This window comes from Elaeis guineensis, chromosome 1 (assembly GCF_000442705.2).
Source record: "Elaeis guineensis isolate ETL-2024a chromosome 1, EG11, whole genome shotgun sequence".
Taxonomy (NCBI): Eukaryota; Viridiplantae; Streptophyta; class Magnoliopsida; order Arecales; family Arecaceae; genus Elaeis; species Elaeis guineensis.
In genome coordinates this window covers 127,796,774-127,811,089 of record NC_025993.2, presented here as the reverse complement: position 1 = coordinate 127,811,089, position 14,316 = coordinate 127,796,774, and the positions used below count along the sequence as shown (strand labels likewise).

Here is a 14,316-nt window from a genome sequence, read left to right as displayed (position 1 = left end):
TTACACCACCCAAACACCTGCCTTAAATTTGTAGCATCAAGTCTGGTTACGAGATTAATTTTATCAATCATATTACTTGTTGCCAAATTAGTACTTTCCATTGACAACACATTTTATTTGAGATGTTATGTTTCATCTTTTGGATTAATAAATATTATTATACATTTTCCCTTACTAAATTATTATATTTCAGCACCTTGACTTCCAACTACCTAAATAGACACCAGCCTATTGCCTAGGCACTAAGCATCCCCCAGGCCTCAAGTCTGCAACCTTCTTTCAAAAGATTGCTGATGTGAACCAGCAAGATGAGCAGGTCTGAGTGAAGTTCAGTTTGGACAGTCCACCCATTCAACACTAACACTAGGTGGTAGTGGAAGAAAATTCTTGACATTCCTACACAAGCACTCAATCTGAATCCCCTTGCACCTCCAGCACACTCAAGACCATGCATCAATAGTGTTGAATTTTCTTGGGCATGACACAATTAACAAGTGGATCAAACAGCTTTATAGTGCAAAAGAGCTAGCAAACTTAGATCTTAAAGATGAGGCATTTTCTAAAACTTAATATTTATTATATGATTTTAAGAAGATGATGAAAAAACATACGAATGAAACGATATACAAAGGTAGGTAAATTTTAGTTAACCAACCAGATATTTCTGCCTAATGGGCAGAAGCCGTATTCGGTAGGTCCTCAAGAAGGGAAATCGACAAAAATGAAAAGTAGGAGCAGCCAAGGATTGAAATACCAGTGGGGTCAGGGCTATCCTGGCCGTACAGTCCCACTCCAATGAGATCATGGGATGCAAGACGGGTACGGGACCTCAAAACTCACTTTTGTCCCCCTGTCCCAGCCATCCTACCTCCATCTCGATCAGGTCATGCACTGATATGGCCATCCCAATTGGGCATGCCCTCTTTTTTTTTTTTCGATGATGCTTTAGCCTTTGGCTTGCTGCTGGAGGAAGAAAGAACTTCACCTTTTTCTTTCTGCTGCTAATGCATTAGCATCGTTGCTGGGAGGGTGGAGGGAGGAAGCTCGGTTCGTGGGCTCCTTCCGTGTTGGCACTTCAGATAGTGAAAATGCATAACATAGCCCTTCTCCCTCTACGTATGATTCAAATGTATACTCCCAATGGTCGTATCCTAAGGAATATTCTCATATATAGTATTTATATGGGTACTTTCTAGGGCCACAATATCACAGTACCTCTTATTATCCTGAGCAAGGATGGCTAATCTCTTTCCCAAAGTACTATCAGGAAGACTATGTCAAACAATATCAAATACAAAATGGGCAACATGAATTGGTTCAGTATCAAGATTGGCATCATATTCAAGATCTAATTATGAACAGGACTCGGATGCTTGCGAGCACCAAAAGCATTCCACATGGGATTAGTAGAAAGTTTCATGTATTTATCTTAAATTAATGAATCCATTTTGTGTAATGTTGAATTTGATGTATTACAAAGTATTAGCATACTCATATTTACATTTACAAGTGACTAAGCTCAACATGGTAAAAATTGTCTTTGTCAAACTTCATCATTTTTGCTTCATCAAGGACTCGTGCAACATCAATTATAAGAGATCGTTGCTTGGTAATTAAGGAAGGATCTCCAATACAACGAGGATTCGATGATTCATTGGCTTCATGGCCAGCAGCAGTAGCCAAAGCTCGACGAGCTATGGTGGCCTCCACGACCAGCCAGCTTGTAGCCAAAAAGGCTAGGATGGATGCAAAGCAATGGATAGAATGTAATATCCCACACTCACATGCAGTAGACAAGCCAAAGAAGTCGATGGTCAGCCAATCGTCACATGGCTCCATATCTGAGACTTCTTTCCAGTGCTTTGATTGAGAGATACTCAGACGAGGCCACCTCGCTATCCGATCCCAATTAGTCAAGTTGATCCTCCCATTAGAGCTATGCAGAAAAGGGAATAACAAGAAAAAAAGCAGCTACCCAAAAAGGCAAAGGCAAAGCCCCACTAGGGAGAGTGGAGTTAGATTCAAACACTAGGGAGCCCTCACATGACCAGGTGCATAGATCATCAGACAGGAGTAGTAGCGATCATGCATCCGGTGGCCAAGGAGGATATCAGACCACCATATCTGACTTGCAACCCCACGATGGTCATTGATCATCGAAGAGTCTTAGTCATTCGTGCCACATAGGATAAGAACCACAATGCACGACCCAGAGACCACAAGGATAGGATTGCATATAATAGATGGGGTCCACCAGTTCATGGAGGATATGAGGCTACTGCTACAGATGACATAGCATATGGTCAAATTCAAAATCCTACACGGGATCCTATTACCCATAGGCTAGCCACTTCCCTTATGGATATGGTACTTCAGATGAGTTAGTCACATGGCTCCATATTTAAGACTTCCTTCCAACACTTTGATTGAGAGATACTCAGATAAGGCCACCACGCTACCCAATCCAGTTAGTCAAGAGGGCATGGTTGATCCTCCCATTAGAGCTATGTAAAGCAAGGCATAACAAGAAAGAAAGCAACTACTCGCAAAGGCAAAGCCCCACTGGGGAGAATGGAATTGGATTCAAACAGGGAGCCCCTACATGACCACATGCGCAAATCATCACATGGGAGTAGCAGCAATGATGCATCTAGCGGCCAGGGAGGATATCAGACCACCATATATGACTCACAACCCTGCGATGGTCATTGATTCACCAAAGAGTCTTGGTCATTCATGCCACACAAGATAAGAACCACAATGCACGCCCCAAAAAACACAAGGATACGATTGCATACTAAAGATGAGGTCCTCGAGTTCGTGGAGGATGCGAGGCTGCCACAGATGACATAGCACATGGTCAAATTCAAAATCCTATATGGAATCCTATTGCCCACAGGCTAGCTACTTCCCCTATGGACATGGTTCTTCAGATGAGTCATCCACCAGTGGCTACTATCCTATGAAACCTAAAGCACCTTACAAGTCGAAATTTGTTGCTCGCACATTCGAATGGATCGCTACACAGCTATAAGTATGGGGCAAATGACTCCTCACAAAGCAACACCATCACCCATAGCACGGATAGGGACTATCTCAGCTACATACCTTATGGCAGTCCGATGAACTTGCGGAAGTAAAGGACCACATGAATAGAGCATTGGATTGAGCACCCTATATACGAAGATGACCCTGCCATCTACAAGAGACATCACATTTTAGATGTCGGTATGTATTTAAATTAACTTTATATTCTGCATTTTATTGATTTTCTTTATGAAGACAACGATTTATGTACTTTAATTATATATTTACCATTGAAATTATGGTCATTTTATAAGTAAGAAGCATGTAAAAAAGAAAAAAAGAAACCACACATCAAAACATCTCAAAAAATATCAAATTAATGCTCAACTCACTCAAAAACTTCATACAACATCAATAAACATAAAAGATTGAAGAAATTAAAAAAGAACTACGCTCCGTTTTGGCTCCGGCATGCCTTATCGATACACTATACCAATACCATATTGTACGCTAATTGAAGAAATTTTACGCTAGGTGTTGGTACGGTGCCGAACCAATGCCATACAATACCGGTACCTAACCATCACAGGTACCAATACCAAATGAAAAAACCTCGTGTGGTACACTATTGAAGCTAGCACGATAAATAGTATGATGTAAGGGTGTAAGAGGCATATTGAGTCCCATACCGATCCCAATGCCCTACCAAGTTAATATTCGATGCTCTATAGCACCCGATATGGCACGCTACTTACGAAAGACAATAATGTCATTAATAGAGCATTAGAAAAAGAGCAAAATGATGGTTACCTAAGTTCCTAGACAAAGAATACTCAACAATAGCACTTTGGACAAGCAAAAGGATCCTCTTTAAGTTTGTACATGTTACAGTAACGATAACATAGACTACATAACTATAAGGATGAAAAAAGATTTTATGTCAACCACCATAAACAAAAACCTCTTATCATTTTAAAATATAGGAACTGCACATGCACAATGGCCATCTTTGCCATGGGATTGAAGATCTCTCATTTTTCCCAATGTCATGCTCAAGTGAAGCTAGAAGTAGACAAATGAGCATCACATCAATTTTCTATAGTTGCTTGGACCAAGAAAATGAATGAAAATGAATTCATCATGAAAATAAGTTGGTGATTATTCCAAAAAATAAGAAGAAGAAGAAGAACTATCTATGAAAATATTAGTATGCTTGGTAGGTCTAACAAAAATTTACTAATGGTAGATCCTAAAAGACGTTATGCAATAACAAAATGAAACAAAAAATATGAAAGTAGCAAAAAGAAATTGTCTACTTCGATGTGACTCAAATAGAAAGCATGATGACAGCATTAAAAGCTTAATAAGAAAGCAAAAGTTGAAGCATAAGCTAGTCTCTGTTGTAACATAAGTCCAAAACTGCAATGCCCTTGTCTATTACTAAATATTGTCCCTTCTAACAACAATTTACGGTAAGGGAGAAAAGGGAAGAGTAGAAAGAACAAGCATGAACAAATGTGAGTAAGAAGAATTGGTAACAGAATATACCCTCTTATCTGGGCAGCTTACCATCCACCTGATTATGAACACAAGCATCGTCAATTGTGAGCTCATTCACAAGACGAGAATAAAGAAGCCCAAAGATGAACAGGACACCTAGTCAAAGATTTGGCTTTTGATTGGATCAAAAATCATATTTCATGAGAAGAAGAATATTCAACCAGATCATCAGCATTTTACAGATTTTAATGTGTCATCTAGTTGACCTAGAGAGATGCTATGATTGACGAGACACCAGTTTGGCTGAGCAGTTTGTGAAGGTGTTGATCTCTCAATGTAATTATGAGGAAAAATTCCAATTGAGAAGTCATCAACTCGCTAAAACCAAGGACTAGAAGGTAATCACTAAGTTTATATAATAGTAAGCAATCAACAATGAAATTCAGCCTGCCACAAGCAATGATAGTACAACAATTGAAAGGCTAAAGTAGGTTCATCGTTGCAACTGAAATTGCCTCAATGCCAACTAGCATGAACCAGAATCACTCATTGAAGATCGCTAAATCTGTTGATAGATTTTTTCTTAGTTCCTTTGTTGAAATAAACAATAGGAAGTTTCTTTCTAAAGATTAAGATTGACTTCCGGGTAACTTTCATAGGTTTGAAATCGCAGGTTGCTTATATAAAACATGATAATTTAGCTCCTATATATGATTTAGATTTAGAGTTGATAATACATTAATGTTAATTTTTGTGGATATTATAGTGACAAAAGAAATCCTGCGACACATTGACACTGCTAATGGCAGACTCATACAAATATAAATATGACCACCGTACTCAAAACAAATTGCAAGGCATGCTCAGCAAAAAGTAAAAGATGCAGATGAACATATTAAAAAAAATCATAAATAAGAAAAAAAATACTGGAAAGAAACCAAAAAGAGGAAACAGTTTTATCAGGCTTACTCGGAGCTGAACATACAAATATGTAAGTAGATCTGCACCTCTTGGGAAGTTATGAAACTCTAACTTAGCATCGACTGTTAAATCCTTTCCAGACAGGCCAAGATCTGCAAACTTGGGGAAGCAGATATTTCCAAGAGACTCAATGTGTGTTCTTAGTTCCTTGGTGTGCAAGTAAACCTCCAGAACAGTGATTTCAGAATGAACAGCAAGCATGAGATTGACAGCTCCATCAGAAAATTTTGCACAGGCATCAGGACTTTTAATTGCACGCCTTAATTTCATTGATGCCAATAAAGTACCAAAGGCACAAAAGTATCCTTCCAAAACTTTCTTGACTGCTACTGAAAATGCCTGATTAACCAGACTGTAAGGAGGGTGCATACCCAATTCATTTTTATGGTGAACTTCCTTGGACAGTGGTCTTAGAAGATTTTCTGCAAACTTGAGATTGTTTAGATCTTCAACTTCCTCATCTTTGTCTCTATTTTCTGTCATTATAGCTTGACTCTCGCCAAGATAAAAGTTTATGAACTTCTGGAGGAAAAAAACCAGAAGACCTGAATGATATATAGATTTAAGAATCTTTCCCAAAGCATTAGTGCTCAATGATCGACACCACAAACTAGGAACCCGATGAATAGTTCTATCTGCTGGGCTCGAACAAAATGCTGCTGAGAGCTTCTCAATTTCAGCAAGAGCTGACTTCACACCTTGTAGAGCATTTATAACCAACCGCACCAAGACAGCATCCTGCAAGAAAATTATTCAATTTGTATTGCTATGATGGAACTATGTGGTCAGCTTATGAAGTTAAAAAAGGCACTGAACCAAGCATAAATGTACCTTCGCTGCAGAAAAGGCAAAGCAGATAATTGTAATGTCAAGTACTTGTAGGTAAAGTGTTTGATGCAAAAAATTGAAGGTTCTCATACTTCTGTCTCAATCACCAAATTACTGGATTAGGATCCAATTCATGAAATAAATCATAGATAAGGATGCTAAGATTGACATAAGAAAGATTCCATGCTGGTCATACGAAGATTTAATGCAGCTTTTCTTGTTAGTAATGTACAAATCTACTGCATAGATAGCATAACAATGCAAGATAATGTTGGACCAACAAGAACCCGTAATTGTGTTTTTCTACAAAACCCTATTTCTAGCAAACCGGTCCACCATCCATTTATTGTTCTGAAAATACAAAAAATAGCAGCATCCTGCCGCCAGGGACAAATATTTCATCCAGAAAATTATAAAAGAACAAAAAAGGACAGCATTTCCTTGACATAAATAATAACACTATATGCATCCCCTTCCACTGCTAAATCAATTTATAGAGCCCAAAAACATGATTTACATTTCCTAATAAGCACAAGCTTCCACTTCATTGAAAACGGTCCTGCCCGATGGCAACCCTCACCCAAGTAATCAAATATGTTGATCACATCATGGTTAACTATTTTTTCTACAATAATTTCCTTGTTTCTTCAATTTCTTAGCAAAACTCGATGCCCCAAAATCTCCATGGTGCATACCAACACATTTGAATTTCACCAGCCCCATATCAAATATAGTTGGTTCCCATTCTGTAATTTATCCTTATCCCTACCTTACGATGGTTGCTTCTGTCTCTCTCTTCTTCAACCCATTTTTTCTACTTCCAACAATGCCTTCTAAATCTGTATCTCGCCTTCTTCTGAAAACAATTCCAAGTAATAACATTTATTGACCACATTTCTAACCTAATAATCAAGGTCAATTGGACGCTCTTCCGACTCAGCCATGTCCATTCAAGAAACAAAAGCATGAAAGGAATATACTAAAAAAATCGAAAAGAAAAGTTTTTATTTCACAGCAAAATAAGAAACGATCTCAAAGTTTCGTCGGAATTGTACCAAAAAGGAAGAAGGGACATCAAAAGGACAAAAGGAGAAAAAAAATCACTTACGGAAACGGAAGAAGAATCGTAGATCGGATCTTGAGGTCCGCGACCGGCATCGCCAGATCTAGCAGCTCCGCTCTCGGAGGGTATCGACTCCCACGTCTTCGGAAGGATCCACGGATCATCCATCTTGAGATTTCGAAGAAGCAAGGAGAAATTTGGGTCGACATCCATGAGAGCGAAGAGAAGCGGAGGTCCCGAGACCACCGAGGAGTTTAGCGTTAGGGTTTACCTTTCGTCACTTCATTTAAATTTTCTTCGACTCCGGGCTTTAGAATCGCGACACCAGTACCAAGTGGGTTTCCCGCTTCTGAGTTATGGCCAAATGATGGGAAAATGTCGGCTTTCCGAATGGCGATGGTACCAACTAGGGAAGCGATGGGGCCGAGCCGAGTTGGGCAGCCGGCGGGACGAGCTTGACTCTAAAGGGTTTGGATTCGTAATTTGACTCAAAATTCATCAAAAATATTTCAAACTCGAATTCCATTTAATAAAAAAATATAAAATTTGAGATCAATTTTATTCAAATATTATCCAAACCATAGCTCAAATTCAAATCTAACCTACTAATAATATATATATTATAAATAAAAATATTATTATTTAAAATATATATAAATTCAAATGAACTCGTGAGCTTTCGAGTCGAGTAATTTTCTACTTGAGATCGACTCGAAAAATTATTCAAATTATTCGAGCTTGATAATAATCAAATCGAATGGAGCTTAATCTCGAATCGAACTTGAATAGTTAGCAAGCAGCTCGACTCGTTTGTGCCTCTCGTACCAACCACCAATATGAAAAGCAGTGCCAACCAAAAATCGCATCCTTTCTAGAGCCGGTTCTCAAAATACAAAACAATCTGTGGTCGAGTAGATCCAGTTTAATATTAGTATATCTAAGGCCTGGGATCTGACCGATCATGATCGTCCAATACTAGCTAAATAGAAGAAAAGGCTTCTTGGCCTCACCTTATTAGCATTTTTCTACCATTGCTTACCTTATTCTATATCGAATTATGTAATATATCTTAGAAGGACAGGGGTTGTATGATTAAGTTCTTTTGCATGAATTTACTTTTGGATCGTGCAATGATTGCTTTGAGATCCATGCAAGTACATGAATAAAAAGATTTAGAATGCTTTGAGATTTGTGAAAAGTGCGATATAATCATTGATATTACAAAATAAGATCAATTATCTTTTTGCATGAAAGATACAACCTGAACCCATCTCAAACATGCTAAATTTGATGATTTTTAAGATGTAAGATATATCTTATTAACAATGTTTGTTGGCAACAACCTGCTAAAAAATCTATGGCTCAAATTGGTACCATTATTTTTTTTAAAAAAAATCTTTTGTCAAAAAATAACACCAGGAAAACAAGAACTATGTTCTAAGAACTAATTTAGAATGGCCTGCATTAATTACATAGCCCTGGTGCCTAAGTCTAAATCCATAAGAGTATAAGATATTTGTGTAAACTCAGACTCCTATAAGCTCTCAAAAAACCTCAGACCATTCAATCTAAAGAATTGGCTATATACACAATATTGGGTATGTATCTCACATTAGCTATAGAGCCACAAAAATAGTCCACAAATACTTTGAGAATTTGATCAAGTGGATGGAATATTTTCTAGAGAGGATTGGATATTTCTAAGTACTTGAACTATGGCTATAATTACAGGTATGATTGGGTATCACATAAGACTGCTCAGATGGATAGTGACTTCATGGAGTTCCTTCTTCACTAAGGTGAAACTTTGCACTAATAGTCAAATGTGCTATTAGACAAAATGGTCAACATTAGCAATTCACCTCATCTAGTACCATAAAGAGTAGAGGTGTTGGCTAGGTACATGAGTTTGCAAGTGGTTCTTTAATCGGAAGGACATAACATATTGCTATATGTAGAGGTCAATAAATTTGTAATCAAACCCATGTATCAATATAATGATACTTTGGATTATGTTCTTGATAGGAAGTATAATGGTTTAGTGGATCTAAATGTGACTGCAACTCAGGCTGTCCAATATGAAAACCATCATAATAGATAGTATTTTTATCAGAAATGATATGCGCTCAAGCATATCAAACTTGGCTAGAAAACAACTTGACAAATTTTGTAAATAGTTGTTTTTATGAATTATTATAGTTAATAATTAATTATTTTCAAAAAGTTTTGTGCAAATAGTTTTTGATAGAAGGGTATCTAATATAAATCAAGGATCTAGCAAGTCATGAAACTGTATGACTAAAGATTTAACAATATGATATTCAATAGCAATTCAAGGACACTAGAATAATATGGGATTAAATTATATGACCTAGCTTGTGCAAAAATAGAAAGACCCATGAAATCTATCCTACACATCAAGAAGTTCAATAATATGTAATGGTGTCCATATTCACAGGACCAAGTTTTTAGTGAGTACAAATCTAAGTTGATCTACTTTCGTAATGCATCTAGTATGTCTTATCTATCTATAGATATATTGAAATGAGATTTTGGTTGATAATTCTCTCATAAATTGGATCAAGAAAAATCTAGATTTTATTAAGAAGAGATTGGACTAGAGAAATAATCTAGATACAAGGACTAAGCTAGTTGAGTTAAGACTTGATCTAGGTCAACCCTAAGTCACTTGGATGGGATCCAAGTGGAGATCAGCCAGAAGGATAAGCAACTAAAACTCTTATCTTCTAAACACCACCTAAATGGTGCACTTCCTCTCGGAGTGTGCATATCTAAAAGATAGGGGTGGCCATCCTAGTAGCTAGCACCCTCTTTTGTCTCCTAATTAAAGTACAAGGACTCTAGATGGTAATTCAAGTAAGAACGCCACCTCCTCTTTCTTATCCTCTTTGGCAAAATCCTACTGGAACTCGGCATTCCTAGTTAGGGTCAACCAACAAAAGATCCGAACCTTCCACCACTATACAAATGGGTGGTAGCCCAAGGGTTGTGGCATCCTAACCACACATGCCAAGAGAAGGTAGTTGTGCAGGCCTAAATTAGGGTTCTTCTCCAACAAGAAACTGAGAGAAAGGGGGAAAGTTTGTAAGATATGATTTTTCTATAGTGTAACCCTTAGCCAATAGTTGCTGGACACTCAGGGCTAGGTAAAGTGCAAGATAGATATATGGATCAAAGCTGCATAGGATAAAAATTCTCAAAGAGTTGTATACTTCCACAGCCTTGATGTTTCCCAATAGATATATATCTCTTCTATTATGAATGTAACATATATATATATATATATATATATATATATATATATATATATATATATATATATATATATATATATATATATATATATATATATATATATATATATATATGTTCAAGATGATTTATAGAATATATTGAAAAAAGAGTGATCCTATTCCATGCATGACTTTTATTCCATTGCATAACATTCAGCTGCATACGCCAAACATTTATCACACCCATCATTAGGGATCAATGAACAGAGGGGCAAGGTGGTGGTAGTTATGGATGTGAGAGGGGGAGGTAGTGATAAATAATGGAGTTGGATGAACTTGAAAAAATCGATAAGATGGGATGGGGTTGAGGTAAGGTGGAGTAGGTGGAGGCCGAAATGTGAGTCGATAAAAGAGCTAGCAAGAGTGAATTGCCCAAGATAAGATATTTGGGCAATTGTCGGCCTTCTTTAGGTGTAAGAAGAGAGATAAGTAGCATTAAGGAAGACAGGATGGGATAGAGAAGGCTAGTGATGGCCAGCAAAAAACTTTAGATGTTTAAAGGTATTTTAAGATTTTTTTTGATACAACATAGGATTCAAAACTAGTAGAAAGTACAACCAACTAGACCATGCCAAGCTTCATAGGAGCTAGCAGATATGTGGGTAAAGACTTTAGCAAGCAAATATTATACTGAATTTCTATTTTTATAGTTGAATAATTTTAGCATGTTTCTTTATTATTGACTCTCTACTACAATAAAAATAGTTATTAAGGGAACAATTGTACTGGCATTTGTTATCATGTACCATCACATTTTCTTTTTAAAAAATTATAAAGACACCCATTCATTTTTGGATCATTTATACTTAGATCTCACAAGTTCAAAAGTGTCAATTAGAATCCAAAACTTTAAAATCATTGTCATGTCGACCAATCATCTATCTCTATTAGAATTATAACGTGAAGGTCACCTAATAGCTTAATTTTTATAAACTCTCATAACTATCCTCCTTACTAACTTAATGTTGCCCAGCAAGACAACCAAGAGTAGGGCGGGGAAGGTAAATTAGATTTTCAAAAATTTAAATAAGATATGTTGTTTCTGCAAAATAGTGAAGTGATAATGTGTGTTGAAAGTTATGTGATTAAGTAAATTAAAATGCAAAAAGATAATGAGCAAAAGAGCAAGCAAGTAGCAAAACAAACACTATAATTTTTATGATGATTCGATGCCCTCAGCACCTACATCCACTCCTCAAGATTCACTTAAAAATTTCACTATAATCCATCTGAGATTATAGTCGGATAGTTTTTTCGGACTTATTATCTAAAATCCAGTTGATTTTATATCGAATTACCAACCACAACCTATACAATGCTATCCCTTAGCTTACAATCTAATTTTTAGGTTCGAATTAGTCTATCCCCTAATTTTAAAACCTAATTGAAACTAGTTACAATGAAAGATGAAAGAAAAGAATAATAGAACACTAAAGCTCTTTTAATGAGTAGATTGGAAGTCAATGAAACTTGATTGTTGAACACTTGAATGCTTGCAGTTAGACTCTTGAATACTTTTTCAATGATCTCACAAAAGTCAAGAGGAAGTAGGTTGGAAGTTGGTGAACTCTCTAGAACACAATGAATGCTGAAAAGTCACTTTTTTTCACTTTAAATAGTAAAAACAGTCTCTCCTTTTTGTTTTCTTGACTTTTTCTTTATATTTGAATGATTCCCACCAAGGTCAATATTGTTTGAGTCCAAAACTAGCCATTTTTGTCTGTTGGAGATGAAATATAGTTGTTGGAAGAGTTTTATGAAAAATTTGGGCTACTGCAAAACTAGCCGTTATATCTGCCAAGGCTTTATAAGTTGACTTGGACTGACTTCGAATCGACTCAATTGGTCTTCTAGTCGACTCGGATGGTTTTCGAGTTGGCTCGATCTAAGACAACAGAAATATGACTCTCTATAATTTTTGTCCTCTAAGACCGAGTCATCTCGATTTTTCTTCGAGTCGACTCGATTTCGTTTTGAGTCAACTCAAAAATATTTTGAGTTGACTCGATCTCAGACCGTAGAAAGTTATTCTCTATTCTCTAAGACTGAGTTGACTTGATTGTTCAGAGTCGTCTCAATACCATGCTACTCCTACGTGCCATCTTCAAAGCATGCTAAAGTCTGCTCAATTCTATCTTAAGTCAGCTTAATCTCCTTCAAATGATCTTTTTGCATGAAATTTGACTCCAACTTATGTCTCATTAACTCAAGATGTTCTCAATTTATTTCAATCTATTTCAATGGTACTTTATATCTGCAAAAATATTCTTAAAAAAAAAACTTGAAAGATATTAGTATCCCTCTATGCTTCAATATTTAGTCGTCATCAAAATTACTTTTGGAGTCAACAATCTTTTCTTTTTTGATGATGACAAAATATTGAGCATATGCAAAAGAATAACTCAAATTTCACTCAAATTAAACTAGATATAGAGTATGAGTGAATTTATAGGAACTTAATCATGATATTCAATTCTATATAATTAAGTATGATTTGCAAAAATTGAGCTCTTTTCTCCCCCTCAAGGAGTGCTCCCCCTTAATTTAAGCTCTTAGAGATTTTTAAAACTCTTAAAATTTTAAAGTTCTTAATCCAAAGTTTTTCATTATTTATTTTGCGTTATAGCTCTTTTTCATTATTCCAAAATTTTTCATTATTCATTTTGCATTATAGCTCTTTATCTCTTCTTTTCTTCTCCTTTTTGTCATCATCAAAATCAAGCAATAAGGTACAATGACAATAAAACAAAAGTGCATTGCATTGAAGAAGTAACTATTAAATTTCATATATGTGTATGACTTTACAAAAAGGAACTTTAAGCAATACATAAGTCTGTCAGCAATACATGATTAAGGACTAATACAAAGATAAACACAGATAATATGTTTGTATTATTTACAAAAAGATGCTATTCAAACAATACAATACTTAATAACATTTAAAACAAACATAAAAAACTAAAAGACATACTTAGTTTCTAACCCTAAGAAAACTATTCCTCATTTGATGGAAACTCAATGATGGGTTCAGAAGATGAGGAAGAGGGTGCCAATCTCTTGCTTCGAATCCTTGCAAAGGGCCCAGGGTGGATAGGAGGGAAGCCAGTGCCAAGTTTAACAGAGGTGCTGAAGGGAGGGTCTAATAATAAATGAGTGAGGCTGACTGGGGGAGGGTCTAAGCTGGATAGTAGGTGGAGATATCCGAGCCATGAGCTGATCAATCTATGCCTCAACCCTCTGAATAGCAGTGATGACAATCTCCATGCAGCTATGCTATGAAATGACAATCTCCTCAACTCTTCTTGCAATTTGGCAGCATTCACATTCAAACGCTCAACTTGCTAAGATAAATCAGATGTCTTACTCTGAGTACTTTTTAAAATTTTCAATCTTTGGGACAAGATATTGGTCTGCTGACTAAGATGCTCAAACTCAAACTGTCCCTCAGATGAAACTCTTTGCTCTTCAAGACTCTGACTGATCTGCTATTGAAAATCAGTAAATAACTCTTCTATTTTCTTCATCACCCTCTCCATAGCCTACTCTACACCTCTTTTATCATGCATGGAGGGTGTGTGGGGAGAGGCTAGAGCTAGAAAATAC

The 14,316-nt window shown here is 36.4% G+C and overlaps 1 protein-coding gene across 8 annotated transcripts in view; it reads right to left on the bottom strand.

The window, feature by feature from the left end:
* The window catches only part of LOC105061295 (uncharacterized), a 41,314-nt gene extending 33,532 nt beyond the window's left edge, over window positions 1-7,782 (bottom strand). For 2 of the 8 annotated variants that reach the window (XM_073261854.1, XM_073261858.1), the window contains exons 1-2: window positions 7,445-7,780; window positions 5,497-6,246 (exon numbers count right to left, since the gene is read on the bottom strand). In XM_073261854.1, coding sequence (XP_073117955.1) covers window positions 5,497-6,246; window positions 7,445-7,612 — 918 coding nt within the window. In that variant the 5' untranslated portion in view covers window positions 7,613-7,780. Of the gene's footprint in view, window positions 1-5,496; window positions 6,247-6,339; window positions 6,431-7,444 lie in introns of all 8 variants that reach the window. The other 6 variants (XM_073261853.1, XM_073261863.1, XM_073261861.1 and 3 more) reach the window with 6 other exon arrangements.
* Between the last annotated feature and the right edge of the window lie 6,534 nt (window positions 7,783-14,316).